Source organism: Carassius auratus, chromosome 2 (genome assembly GCF_003368295.1).
Source record: "Carassius auratus strain Wakin chromosome 2, ASM336829v1, whole genome shotgun sequence".
Lineage (NCBI taxonomy): Eukaryota > Metazoa > Chordata > Actinopteri > Cypriniformes > Cyprinidae > Carassius > Carassius auratus.
The window spans coordinates 13,396,678-13,412,130 of NC_039244.1; the positions used below are offsets into that span (position 1 = coordinate 13,396,678).

The window sequence follows — 15,453 nt, forward strand, 5'->3', positions numbered from 1 at the left end:
TTTCTCATGTAGTTTTTATCAAACCATTACAATAACAAATGTCTTGAACCTGTAATCCACAGGAAAGAGACCTGTTGAAATCCTTTAAAATCCCTGTAGACACGTTCATTACCTACATGATGGCGTTGGAGGAGAACTACCACGCAGATGTAGCATACCATAATAGCATCCATGCAGCTGACGTGGTCCAGTCCACCAATGTCCTGCTGTCCACCCCAGCCCTGGAGGTTTGTCTCAAACAACTCCCTTTTCATCATCTGCTCATTAGTCTCTGAAGCAAGATGTTTCATATTTGCAGTTCTGTTTTGCCAGGCTGTATTCACCGACCTTGAGATCTTGGCCGCAATGTTTGCTAGTGCAATACATGACGTGGACCACCCTGGAGTGTCCAACCAGTTCCTCATCAACACAAGTGAGTGGCCGCGGCAGAGCAGCAGTAACTTGTCATTGTGGTTGCACACTGTGTTGTAGACTAAGAAGGTAATACGTTTCTCCAGACTCAGAGTTGGCTCTCATGTACAACGATTCGTCTGTTCTGGAGAACCACCACCTGGCTGTTGGCTTCAAACTGCTGCAGGAAGAAAACTGTGACATTTTCCAGAACCTGACCAAGAAACAGAGGCAGTCGCTGCGCAAAATGGTCATCGACATGGTGAGGAAATGGAGGCGATGACGAATCTTTGAGGCAATGGTGAAGAGATCCAAGTCTGAGAACTACAACCAGCACGTGGTTTTATTTATTTACCATGTATCTGACTCGTTGCAGGTCCTAGCCACTGATATGTCAAAGCATATGAACCTGTTAGCGGATCTCAAGACCATGGTAGAGACCAAGAAGGTGACCAGTCTGGGCGTCCTGCTGTTAGACAACTACTCTGATCGCATTCAGGTATATTTGGAGCTTCTGTGGGGCAAAGGCATTTTATATTGTTAGAAATTCATTTTTGCTCCATGAGAAGTTTATCATTAAAATGTGTGGTCAATTAAATGCTTAGGTTCTTCAGAACATGGTGCATTGTGCTGACCTGAGCAACCCAACAAAGCCCCTGGAGCTGTACCGTCAGTGGACGGATCGCATCATGGTGGAGTTTTTTACTCAGGGGGACAGAGAGAGAGATAAGGGAATGGAGATCAGCCCCATGTGTGACAAACACAATGCTTCCATTGAGAAGTCACAGGTGAGTGAAGGAAAATGATTAATGATGTGGCACAAACTGGTCTTTGAGGACTTTAGGCCTCATTCCTTTATTTTATATAATATAATATAATATAATATAATATAATATAATATAATATAATATAATATAATATAATATAATATAATATAATATAATATAATATGAATCAGTGTTGTAATTAACAAAAACTAAAACTTCATTAAAATAAAGCTGAAATAAAATATAAATATTAGATTAAAATGTAAACTTAAAAAAAAAAAACAATTAGTTGCCAGCTAAGTACTATAATTCTTACAACTAGATAAATAAAATACTAAAATAAATTAATGCAAATGTTAAAAATACAACTAATACATCGACAAAAGCATAACATTTCTAAGTCTAAAACTAATAAGAGATAAATCTAAATAATAAATCATATAACCGTATATAATTAATACTGAGACAAATGATTTCAGATTGCCACTCTGGAGCACCATATTAAAAATAAATATGTATGTACTCATATATACTGTAAACACATATTACAAACACATAGATTAATATTATATAGTGCTAAAAATAGACATTGTATAGATAGATAGATAGATAGATAGATAGATAGATAGATAGATAGATAGATAAGATATAAATTGGATAAAATAGTGTATATTGATAAATGAATATGTACAATTTTTATTATAAAAATACAATAATTATATTATTATTATAATTATAAAAAACTATAATTGATCATTAAATATATATATATATATATATATATATATATATATATATATATACACCAAGACATACTATTTATATTAGTGTTTAAATCCACTGTTGTAGAATGACAGTACAAACTAATGTACTGCTCATTCCTCGTCCATCAGGTGGGCTTCATCGACTACATTGTGCACCCACTATGGGAGACCTGGGCTGATCTGGTTCACCCTGATGCCCAGGAGATTCTTGACATGCTGGAGGACAACCGTGAGTGGTACCAGAGCATGATCCCCCACAGTCCCACCTCCACCCCCGAGGACAAGGGCGGTGTGTTTGGGATGGGAGCGATGGGTGGAGGCATCGTCTCATCAACAGGGGAGAAGTTCCAGTTCGACCTGACCTTAGAGGAGGAAGGGGAGTCTGACATTGAGAGTCCCGTGGACGAAGAGTTCACTTCCACCGCACAGGATTCCTCCAGGACAGATCCAGAAGACAAACATCCGTCTTCGGCTCCCCGCACACAGCAAGCCAACCTGACCGCTCGCTTCCCCGGCCGCAGGACAATGTCTTTTAAGATGGCGGAGCCACCAGACAGTGAAGATGAAGATAGAGAACTTGACCAAGAAGGGAAAAGCGTGTCTTACCTGCGTCTGGGAACATAACACTAGTGCACTTTTTAATTTTGTTCTTATTTCTTCTTTCATACCTCTTCCTCACCACTTCCCTATCCCTCTTCATCCCATTCTTAGCTTTCTCGGGCAGAGGCGGCGCAGTGCAGGAGAGCAAAGGAGAGGGAGGAAAGCTTCCACAGGACGTTTTTTTATACAGTAGTCACCTTGCACTGGAGAAAGCTCTAACTCTACGGACTGTCAAAGCATGAAGCTTTCTTAAAATGTTCTCGGTCTTGAAAGACCAGCTTTTACTTTCAAGCGTACAACTGCCTATGTGTTATGGACTAAGAGGAACGTTCTCAAGTGTCTTCCCGTGACATCCCAGGTTTAAAGTTAGCGAACAAGTGGAGCCGTCCGAACATAATAATTGATAAACAGGACACTTTTTATGTGAGACACGTGCACTAATTTTTTTTTTTTTTAAGATACACTGTTGACTTAAAGCTGGTCTATTATTAGCTGAACAAAAACAACCTAACCTTAACACACCAGAACATCTCAGGATTCAAAGAAACTTTCATGTAGCAAACAGCTTGAGGGTACCCACATAGTGACCACCGTCTTCCTTGGATCACTACAAAATCTCTAGACTGAAATCGAGCGATGATTGTGATCTTTTGTGTTTGTTTGTATGTGACGCCACCTAGTGCTTAATAGTGGAACTGGAGCCACGTTTATAGGATTTACTACCGCCAAACGAAGTGGCTCTGTATTTTTGTTCCTTCGCACAGATTATAATCATCAGACCATTTTAACTTAAAACCCTTCTCACTTTAATTGGTAGGAATGCTGCTTTAATTTATGGCATGCACATGGTTTACATATGCTTCTTGTTTATTTTTCAGTTCTGCTTCATCCAATTACATTGTATGTCACGGTTTTAAAATGGCTTGTTTCTGATGTTTCAGGTAGCACTTTAGATAACTTTTGTCATTGCCAAACGTTGCTCCATGAGAAAGGGCTGGAGTCATTATTAACATACATGAGACTAGGATTCGTCGTGATCTGCAGGGTAACCAGCATGTGTACACACACACACCCTGTGTGTAAGTTAGTTTCTGGAAGGCTGGGCTAGCTTGGAAACCCACATTAGCTGTATAGGAAATGATCGGGCTCTTTAAACCACATGTGTACTTTCTCTCTCTTTCTGTGCTGGTCACACTGAAAAATATGAGGTGTCTTACCATCTTTACAAATGTATGTTGTCTAAACAAAAGTGAACAGTTTTGAGATCTGTGCGCTACAAGATGACACATAAAGCCAAAGTTAGTTTTCTGTGCCAGACCTTTTGTGTTTGGTTTTTTGATTGATCAGTGCTCTGCTCTTCACAGGGACATAGCCAATGACTGTACAAGTGCCAAGCAAGCATGATCCATGCTGTACTGTAATTTCCATTTTGCCACTGGCTAATTTCCATCAATGAAATTTTCTACTGTCAGTAGTGTACTGATTTGAGCATTTAGTTTTCTTTTAATTCTTCATTCAAAACTGTGGAGTTGTCAAGCTGAAATTTTATTTAAGAGTATTCATGATTCAAGTTTCAAGTCTTTCTGACTCAGTATGCTCACTGTAAGTCAGATTATTTGTGTCCTTTTTATACCATGGTATGAATTTTAATATTGGATACAGTGAATCTATGTATGTAAATGGATTAGAGTAAACGGGGCTTTTAATTAGTGGCTACATGTTCATCTTAACATCTGTCTGTGCTCTTTATTGCAATGTTTTGTGTGGTGAATGAAATGCTGAGTGGCCATGCAAAATTTCGACTGGCCGTATCCACATGACACACCTCTGTTTGTTTTTTTTCTGTCGCAGATCTGACAATCCCAACAGTACTGTTTACCACTACAACGCTGTTACTAATGTTGCTGTGATTGTTTTCCTGTTCCCAATGCCAATAAACAAAGAAATATTAGGAAGCTGGACTCATCTGTGTTTTGTGGAAATCCATTTCTTTCCACCACATAAGTATTTCCCTATTGGGAAATTAGAAGTTTAAAAATAAAAAAGATGAACACACGATTTATAGCCTACATCAGAATTCTGGCATATAAAGTCAAAATTATTATATTAAAAGTCAAAATAATGACAGACTAAGTTATAATTATAATATACTGTAAATGGTCAAACTGATGGCATATAAAGGTAAAATTACTATGACATGACAAGTTAGCAAAAATGACAAAATTGATAATTATGAAAATTATGATCAATCTCAACCATTCGATTAGTAGTGATTTATACATTTTGATCATTATTTTGAAATTATTTTGTATTTTGAAGACTCATGGGTCAAAAGATATTTCGAATTTTCAAATAATAATTTCGGCGTTATGCCACTGACTTGTCATAATTTCATAGTTATGTTTATTACTTTAATTCATAATTATGACTGCGTTATCATTTCATCATCATTTTAATTGATTTTATTACTCATAAAGATGACTTTCATATGATGAGTGACTTTCATATTTTAGACTTAGTTTCAGGTCATGATTTTGTTTGTCATGAAAATGTATAACGTTAGTTAAGATTTGTAATTTTATAATTATGACTTTTTATTTCATAATTATGATTGTTATAATTTCATAATTATTAAATAAGAAATTATCACTTAAAATCCACAGTATTAATTGAAAACGTCTCAAAAACTAGCAAAGGCTCTTGTTGCTTTATGCATCATTCTAGAAGACCGCTAATACGTCGCTACGGTGACGGAGCGAACGTGTAATTGGTTCTCCACATGTCAGTCATTGTTTAGCCCCGCCCCCAGCTGGCTCCAGTCGACTGACGAAAGCACGATTACAGGTGCACGAGCTGCCTGGGAGCTGCATCCAAACTACAGCAAATAAACCTCCTGTTAAGGTAAGCTGGGCTTTCTCTGAGAACATCATGCCGCTTCGCCTTGCATTTATTTCGAAAGAACTCGCATAGAAACGTCAGGAAATCAGTGGTTTTAGTTTAACAACAGCGTCACCTTCATTTGACATCGCTAATAATTGGGATGGATCATAAACGGCCTCTGCTAGTATATAATCCATCGGCTGCATGCTACAAACTAACATGTCAACTGGCTTTTGACCCTCAGCACCTTGTCACTGGCAGTTATGGTGAATACTGTCTGTGTGATCGATGGGATGTTAGTCACTCACTGACCCGAATAAAAATGGAAATCAGTCCGTGTGTTAAGCGGATAGATGCTAACCAGAGCTCAGCTGACTTAACCACTATCAGCCCTACAGCAGCCATCAGTCTCGCTCTCACAGGCTGCTTTTTGTTTTAAACGTCTTGATTGGACAATTAGCTCGTGAACGTAAGAGCATCTCATATACGAAGGTTCCTTGATCTTATCTTGTGACGCTACGCCTAGCCTGAGCCATATGTTTGAATTAAACCTGGATGTGTGCCTGAAATGGGCTGCTCAAATGACAGACTGAACAGATATGGAATGAATATTCAGGGGTTGGTTTGTCTCAATATTAGAACGAAACACCTTGGTCTTCCATGATAAAATAGGAATATTAGAAAAATCTTCTCCTGTTATTATTGGTGTGCTCAGTTCCCGAGCTAAGCACTGGGTTTAACCGGCACAAAAGCTTTAAAATCCCTGGCTACACAGACTTCCTAGCTCAGTCCAGAAGGATACAGGAATAGTGCAGGTTACACCCTCTATTCACTTTGAATTTGTGTTGTAATTCATCAAACAGGCTGTGAATAAGATCACTTTTGTTTCAACACATTGCTAGGAACCTTTTCTGACACCATTGTCCATTGAACAGTGTGCAGTTTAATAATAAAATAATCAGCCTTGAAGTTATGTACGTTTTCCTATCTGAAAGCATGGAGTAACCATCTAAAATCTTTTCATTTTTATTATTTGTTATTTGGTTGTTATATCTGTTCATTTTTCAATGCACATGAATAAAAAAGGATTTTCTCATCCCAAAAGTTAGTGGTATTTTACACATTTATAAGAGGAAAAAAACAAATAAGAGAAGTTGTATAGACACTATACTGAGCTGTATATCCTATAAAGATTTAGGACTGAGACTTGAACCCTTCCCATTATTTATTGATTGTCAAAAATATAATAAAAAGAAAATTGAGTGATCTTCGTCATTATTTTTTTTTTACCAAAGTCCAGGGAACAAGAATAATTAGGAAAAACAAAAAAAGGTGATGTACATTAAATGTAACATGAAACATGCACCAAAGATAGGTTTCTGCTCCAAAGAGCTAGGACCTAAACCAAGAAGATATTGAGGTTTCTGTAAATGTATAACTGAAAATTAGTTTGAAGTCAAGACAAAGTAAGCCACTGTAATTAAACCAATGCTGTGTCCAAAATCGCGTACTGTCTAATAGGTACTACATTTGTTGGGAAACTTGCTTCATAACTGTTAAAAATGTCAAATGTTCTACTGTAGTACTGTATGAATTGAGAACATCTGCCTTGTTGTCACTGTCACATGACCAGCATCAGTTGCGTTGCTTCACTGCCATTGACAAATTATCTCCTTTGGCATCATGGGTATAGTAAAGTGTCCACTGAATGCGCACTTAGGAAATAAAATGTATTCTTGAAAAGTGTTAAAGTTGGCATGAAAAGAAAAAGCACCCTGTACATTTTTTAAAATGCATGTTATAGATCTTGTTGTGAAGAATTCATCCGTGCAATTCTATTAATCACCTTGACACTGAACCTCTTTTCTCTTGCAGATGGCCTCAGCAAATGATGCTCGATATGGACAGAAAGAGTCTGCGGATCAGAACTTTGACTACATGTTTAAGATCCTGATCATTGGCAACAGCAGTGTTGGCAAAACCAGTTTCCTGTTCCGCTACGCTGATGACTCCTTCACACCCGCCTTCGTCAGCACTGTGGGCATAGACTTCAAAGTCAAGACCATCTACAGGAACGACAAAAGGATAAAGCTTCAAATATGGGTGAGAAGAAGTTTTATCAAATTATCTTTTTCAGGTTTAATTTCTGCTAAAATTTGTGTTTGAGTAGTGATTCTTATTGATCATGATTAAGGAGTTTTTTTACTGATAGAACCATCAAGACATTTTCACTCCAACTGCTGTATATTTCAGGACACTGCTGGGCAGGAGAGGTACAGGACCATCACCACAGCATACTATCGTGGAGCAATGGGCTTCATTGTGATGTATGACATCACCAACCAGGATTCCTTTAATGCCGTTCAGGACTGGTATGATGGTGCTAGTTTTTGTCTGTGCCTCATAAAATTGATATGCAAAGATGTGACCCAGTTTCTGTCAAAACAGAGGTTGTACTGAGAGAGTGCACTATATATTTGCAACACCCAGGTGCAATGAGATATGATTCCAGTGATAAGTAATCTACCCACATTGGACACGAATTTGCTACACAACATGAAAGTTTCATCGGTCAAAAGTTAACATGAAATGTATCTTCACATTATTTTCTGAATGCATGTTACTGCTCTCACTGTGAAAAATTTTTGCTTCGTATATAATTTTTTTTTGTTTGACCTCCTAATTTTTATCATCAAAATTTCACAAATCAATCTTGGAATGAAAACGTAAAAATCTTATTGAGCTGATTCCTAACTGACAATGTAATGATGACATACTGTACATGTCAGATATCATCACAACCTGCTATTTTTAACATCCATAAAGTTATAGGAATAAAAATATGTAAATCATACATGGAAATAAATCTTTACCACTTAATACACAAGGATACAGTGTCAGAGGCATTTAGCCTATTAAACTAACTTCTCATAATCTTGTATTCAAATCTCATTATCTAATATTATTATTATTATTATTATTTAATTTATTTTTAATTACATTTACATTTATGCATTTAGCTTTATCCAAAGCGACTTAACAGTGCATTTAGGTTATATGTTTTTTATGTTTATTTAAGAATTTGTTTTATCAGTAATTATTACCGTATTTTTCGGACTATAAGTCGCACCTGAGTATAAGTCGCATCAGTCCAAAAATACGTCATGATGAGGAAAAAACATATATAAATCGCACTGGACTATAAGTCGCATTTATTTAGAATCAAGAGAAAACATTATCGTCTACAGCCGCGAGAGGCTGGAGATAATAATGTTTTCTATTGGTTCATTTCTCTTGGTTTATTTCTCTCGGTTCATGTCAAATGAATTGATAAGTCGCACCTGACTATAAGTCACAGTACCAGCCAAACTATGAAAAAAAGTGTGACTTATAGTCCGGAAAATACAGTACATGTCTTTGATTATTAAATCGCTTTTTCTTAATGACCCCTTTACTGTTCTTAGGTCCACACAGATTAAGACATATTCATGGGACAATGCTCAAGTGCTGCTGGTGGGAAATAAGTGTGACATGGAAGACGAGAGAGTGGTTGCTTCAGAGAGAGGAAGACAGCTGTCTGAACAGCTCGGTGGGTTTTCCTCAACCGAATGCTTTCCACTAGAATTTTCTTCATATGCAGGATGCTTTCTTGCAGCCCTTAGTTAAATTTGAATATATAATAGCGCCTTTTACTTTTGACTGTCACACAGGCTTTGAGTATTTTGAGGCCAGTGCCAAGGACAACATTAACGTGAAGCAGTCATTTGAGCGGCTGGTGGACATAATCTGTGAGAGGATGGCTGAGAACCTGGAGTCGGCGGATCCGTCCATCACTGGACACAAGCAGGGCCATCAGCTCAACGAGCAGCCGCAGCGCTCCCACAAAGACTGCGCTTGCTAAGGGTCGCTCTCTGCCTCTCCACCGTTCCCCGCAGATTGAACAATGTATGTATGAGAGAAGGCTTTGGTAAGAGAGGAGCTGAGTCCTCTCTCTGTCACATTTGTGAGGTTGACATCAGCGCATTTTTATTTCTCTTATATTGGTATTGGCAACCAGTGTTCCTCTCATCTCTTAAGAATTTGACAGCATAGTACTTTTTGACTTTGGGGTCAAATTAACTCCAACGTGAAATTAGGTGAATCACATTTTGTTTTGGTAAAATATCTACTAAAACATTCTTCAAAATGTTGCTAAACGTTCATGAGCATTTCAAATTCACACAAATATCCTCAATGCATTGCCATGAGATATTTTATTATGATTTTTTTTAAACAAACCGATACACAGTTGGGACCAGATTGTTGTGTGGAAACCATCAGCGTAGCGGCTCATCCCAAGATCGAACGTTTGAATGAATCCTAAGATTGAATTGTTCAGGAGTTCTGCTTCGCTCTTTTATTTTTATTTTTTAATTAAAGAGTGAAAAGGAAATGCACACTAATTAATTTGCTCCCTGTTATTTTTTCAATAACAGCAGGTGTATTTTGTAAAACAGATTATATTATATAAGCCAAAACGGTATATGTGATAATAGATGTAATTAGGAAAAAATAATTCTGATGTGCTTAATTGCTCAGTTGTGTTTGTAATACAAAGGAATTTCTGAATTTGAGTGTATTTTTCAGTTACATGTTCTGCTTTTACTCCGGTTCCTACATCCTAGGGGACTAGTGGAAGCTTGTGAGTGTCTGTGTGCATGTTAGTAATTTAGTGCTTTATTTATTTCTTGTTTATTTACATGCATTTGTATTGGTGTATGTTTTCTGCATTAGATTACGAGGGCTAAAATGTCTCACTTTTATAAATCACAGAGTTTTAAACACACAGGGGGTGAATGTTTGAAAACCTCATGTCTGTAGAAGTACTAGGTGTTGTGTTGATTTTACTCTATGCAATTCAGAAGCTTTGTTATACCAAATAGTCACTGGATATGCAGGGAAATGGTTTTGTAAGGTGTGGAATTGATGATTTATACCCTCCCTTTATATCCTGTTTACAGTCCACCCTAAACAAATAGCAAAACACTGGGATCTACTTTTTTATACAGAGAAATGCATCTCCGTATGCTTTATATGCAGAGGGCTCACTGTTAAAGTAGAAGCCATAAAACAGTTTTTGGTTTTGATACTCTTTTTGTAGTTTGGCAGTTTAAGTTTTGTTTGTTTTGTAAATTGTACAATAGTTCTTCAGTTCTCATACGGTAGGTTTCACGTGGTGTTCATCTTGTAATGCTGTATTTCTCCTTGGGACATAATGGTAAGAATAAACCACTGTATTGGCAAGCTGGACACTCATTGTGATGAGGTTTTTCTGTTATTTTTTACATTTATTTCTTGAGAATCAAGTCACCACATTTATTGAGTTAAATAAAAAGCTCTGTTTGAAATTGTGGCTTATTGCTGTCAGTGACCTCTGACCTTTTCAGCTCCACTGGCCTTTAGAGAGCTGCAAGACTGGATTTAATGCTTGGTTTACTAGTTTATATTGAAGGTTTATTATATCGTAAGAAACAATCAAGAGTTTGATACATACTCTGCATCCGTCTGAATGACAAGTAAACAGATGCTAAATAAAGAGACTCTGGGGAATGAAATCATCCACATGTTAAACGTTAAATGACCATTTTTCCCATAATCAAAAATTTTTCTGAAGGAAATCAAGAGCCATTTAGACCTGCACAGATTTATGGATGGACGTTGCCATGAACTTACAAGAAAGCCATGAAAAATGCTCTGTTTATTACGTGATGGACAAATGATGGCGTCTTCCATGTCCATGCACCCGTGAAACTATATTTGCATGCACTGCAATAAATCATATTTTCATGTGAGCTCCCTCAGAAAGCATGCAAAGGTAAATTAGAATTTAAATATACAGCTCAATTAGACATAAATACACAGACCTGCATTCTACCCTTTCAAAATTTTATAGAAGTGCTTTTACATATCCTATACGTTTACACTCTCTTCTTCATCGATACAGGTCCACCTGCCAGAACTACAATTATGACACCAGCTATAAAGATCCAAGCCTTTTTCAAATAATATTTTAAGTGTGAAATCTAGCATTTTATTTTCATGACTAGATAAGAATGGTGCTCCACAAACTCTGATAACATAATTATAATAGTTGTATTATTTAATTATTTACTAATAATGACATTTTTACTGAGTTATTAATTATGCGGCAATTAATGTAAATATATAAATAATAATATATTAATGATATTAGTTTATTAGTTTTATGGTATTTATTAATATGATGTTGTTTAGTTTCATTTAGAACATTTTTTTAAGGCATAACAATTACCGGTAAGTTCATTGGAATCGACTTAGCAAAGGGGAAATTGTACATTTGTAAATGTTAATGTGTCCACTTCAGCAGAGGATAATTCTGGGGAAAAACAGTGTGTTCTCTTCCCCTAGACGGGATAAATCCTCCACGCAGTGATCTGATGTCCCTGAACACTAATTGCTTTCATTAGAACAGGCTGACAGGATCTAATCACAGCTAATCCATCTGTGGGTTTAAGTTTAGCCTCTAAAAAATAATTAAATAGACTTTACATTTAACTGAATCTGAATTTAAAGGGATAGCTCACCCAAAAACGAAAATTCCATCATTTACTCTCCTCAAATTGTTCCAAACTTCTATGACTGACTTTCTTCTGTTCAACACAGAAGATATTTTGAAGAATGTGGGTGACCACACAGTTGCTAGTCCCCACTGACTTCCAAAGTAGAGAAAATTCTATGGAAGTTAATGGATACCAGCAACTGTTTGGTTACCAGCATACTTCAAAATATTCCACCAGTATGACTTTCTCATACTTCATTGACTGGTGTTTTCCGTTGATTGAGTGTTTCTTGATATAGCCCCTAGAATCACAGTACATTATCAGTGCAGAGTGACTTAATATGTTAGACTACTTTTAAAAAGTGTGACTTGAGATGTGAACCTGTGGACATACATACAGCCACATGGTGGCAGAGGAGAGACTCACTTCTTTCTGTGACGTGAAGGAACACTACAAACATTCATTCAAACATGCCTGGAATAGAACACTTACAGTGAATATCGAGCTGGGTAGATTACTTGTGAATTGTAATGTCACTACAGGCATTTTATCCTAATATTATCAAACATGTTTTCAAATGTTGAAATAAAAGTTTTTTAAGCTTTCTTGAAAAGGCACTTTTTATTATTTAACTTACTGTTTTTTTATTTTATTTTGAAAAGCAGCCCACGTAACATAATGCACAATATCACACTGTAACAATGTACATTATAACACTGAACTATAACAGTAGTCTGCAGTCAAAGGTACTTCTGTGTGGTGACAAACCTGACAGCTGTGATAAAGATCAAAAGACGTAAGTAACCTGTGCAGAAGTAACTGAAACACTCTTTGAAGCCTCAGGGTCTCTCCTTCAAACATGGTTTATTCATCTATTAGTGAGTCTGATTTGGTTACAGTAACGGTATCATGAAGGGCTTCTGTTCTTTCCTGGCTGTGACTGATGAGTCTACGTGATCAAGAGGACTAGCAGGCACAGACGTCTCTCCTGGGTGTGTAAATCATAACCTCAGACGAACATCATGTTGGTACATTTTGACGTGCCTGAAGTTTTAGATATTTTAAACCTGGCTTGAAATAACTGACTAAATAAATAAACAACTCTTCCATCTTGAACCCTTGGTCACATAGTAAATGATGACTTGAAGTGGTTCTGGGGCAACAATAAATAAACAGGACAACAAACATTCTGCACGTCTTCTCGAGTTCAACAGCTCTTTCTGTGCTCACTCCCAAAAGCAACCCTGCACGACCGAATCCTGGGCTTTGGGGTTTTTTCTCAGAATGAACTTTATGATAATTCACAATCACTGGGCCTCATGGGATGAAGAATATAAAAAATGTGCTTATTCTAAAATTAATTTTCCGGGTGATTCCCTTCTTTGAGTTTTCACAGATAAGTAGCAGTAAATAAATAAAGTTTATCTCCTGTGATAAAGAATTGATCATACACATCCTATAGAGTTGTTAGACTTTACAATATAAACGTGAACTGTAAATTATACATCAAATATTTGTATATATATATATATATATATATATATATATATATATATATATATATATATATATAAATTGCATCTATTCTTTATTTCTTCTGTGGACTTGTAGGAGAAACACCGAAGGTGAAGCTGATATTAATTGAAACATTCACAAACTGTAAAAGAGCAATATTTCAGCAATACATTTTTAGGCACTTAAAAGCATTGTTGGTGAAAATGCATGTTTTTGCAAGTATCATCATGACTATACTTACCATGTATTTAGCATTTTATGTGTGTTATATTCTCTCGTGCACTCAGTGAGCGATTGGAGGAGATATTCTGGGCTGTGAGGTTCTGCTCTTCATCAGAATTCCTCAGAAGGTGTTGAGTGAAGAGCGACCAGCCATATCAAACTCATGTACTTATTAATACAGAGGCTGCAGACTGCATGATGGGAATACATGCGAGCAATAGCCAAAACAATGAGCAGGCCTAGATAATGCATTGGAGGCAAGTCATGCTTTAAAAAATGATTCCCCTTGAAACGAGGCGAATGCTTCAGTGGTGTCATCCAGGATGTTTTTCTCATCTATGTGACTCACATCAGCAGTGGGAACGGAGGGCAAAGGTTAGGACTCACAGACTGACTCATGTTGTAAATGTCCAAAGCATGCAATATTGACCACATTCACATCCTGGCAATGAGTTAAACCGAGCAGTTTCTATATTTTACATAGGCAGAAAAATAAATGATGCCTTTCTAATTCAGGTAAACGCCAGCTATTTGTTTGCCTCTAGAAATTTGTTCGACTTGTAATGACTATTTCTTATTACACTGCCTTACAGGAGTTTAGCTGAATAGGGGGAAAAAATCAACACATATTTACCATGTAAAATATTGTATATATTTGTTTGTTAGCACCGTCACTAGGACAAATGTGTTTTTGGGAGACAACAGGAAAATCTCAACTATCTTTGCAAACAAACTTTAAAAGTCCCTGAGGGTTTTTGGGTGTTTGGTTTTTGCTTGGCTTGGAGACGGCCATGTTGATTTAGGTGTGGACAAATTATAGCTCTCTCTGGGATACAACTGCATGGGAATCAGAGCTGTGACAACTCAAAACCTCTCTGTCTTCATGCATTCAGTCTTACATAAAGCTTACTTTAAATACTTGATGTAAAATTACCAAATGAAGAGACTGTTTGGCATTAATACACGTCAGACTTAAAAAACAGTCAGCATAGCAGAAAAAAAACACTGCAACAAATTTATATATTTTTTATATTTATATAATTTTTTAAATATAACTGAAGGCAAGTTGTGTGCGTCTCAGTCATAGTTTGAGTTTGATTAAGACATGACTTTTCTACATTGTAATGTCTTCTCAGAGGAAACATAAAAAAATATATAGAGGTTATATAGAGGTATGATTCAGTATTTATTGCCCATTGGCGATTTATTTGCGTAAGGAGTTGTAATAAAGCGGGATAAATGTACATTCAGTCCAATATTTGATATTAATAGAATTTTTATTACAAATATGCATGTGCTCTTTAACATTTATCCAAACATACAGGTGGAACAAATATCCTTAATAAGGGCAAGGGAACTACAAACATCAGCATTGCACCCTGAAGGCAACATTAACTTTTGAGCACATGAGTGTATTGAATTATCCTCCTATTGATGCAGCAACACAAAATCCACTTACTATGAGACTTATGCTCCACACTCTCTGTCTCTGGCCAGTCTGTTTGTGAAAAACTGACCATATTATCCTGTCTTTTTGCAGACAAAATCAAATTGTATATTATACGTGTTCTTAACGATATACTTACCGTCTTTGGCCTGTTAGAGCTGCCTGTACTTCCTTGTAGTATTCATTTTTTGTCCAAAAACATAGATTAGAGGAAAGTTCTCAGATATTCTTTGACTGATTGGTTAATGGAAAAGACAAAAAAGACCAGCAGCTGAATACGACAACTAAGA

At 36.5% G+C, this 15,453-nt stretch overlaps 2 protein-coding genes across 6 annotated transcripts in view; both read left to right on the forward strand.

The window, feature by feature from the left end:
• The window catches only part of LOC113116388 (cAMP-specific 3',5'-cyclic phosphodiesterase 4C-like), a 33,326-nt gene extending 28,854 nt beyond the window's left edge, over positions 1 to 4,472 (forward strand). For all 5 annotated transcript variants that reach the window (XM_026284525.1, XM_026284534.1, XM_026284541.1 and 2 more), the window contains 6 exons: positions 63 to 227; positions 313 to 412; positions 498 to 652; positions 767 to 889; positions 996 to 1,178; positions 2,051 to 4,472. In XM_026284525.1, coding sequence (XP_026140310.1) covers positions 63 to 227; positions 313 to 412; positions 498 to 652; positions 767 to 889; positions 996 to 1,178; positions 2,051 to 2,545 — 1,221 coding nt within the window. In that variant the 3' untranslated portion in view covers positions 2,546 to 4,472. The remainder of the gene's footprint in view (positions 1 to 62; positions 228 to 312; positions 413 to 497; positions 653 to 766; positions 890 to 995; positions 1,179 to 2,050) is intronic.
• Positions 4,473 to 5,308: 836 nt separating this feature from the next.
• On the forward strand, positions 5,309 to 10,716 carry LOC113116412 (ras-related protein Rab-3A). The gene is made up of 5 exons (XM_026284571.1): positions 5,309 to 5,422; positions 7,277 to 7,504; positions 7,655 to 7,773; positions 8,866 to 8,990; positions 9,112 to 10,716. Exons 2-5 carry the CDS (start codon positions 7,277 to 7,279, stop codon positions 9,300 to 9,302), a joined length of 663 nt encoding a protein of 220 aa, XP_026140356.1. The 5' UTR covers positions 5,309 to 5,422; the 3' UTR covers positions 9,303 to 10,716.
• Positions 10,717 to 15,453: the final 4,737 nt, after the last annotated feature.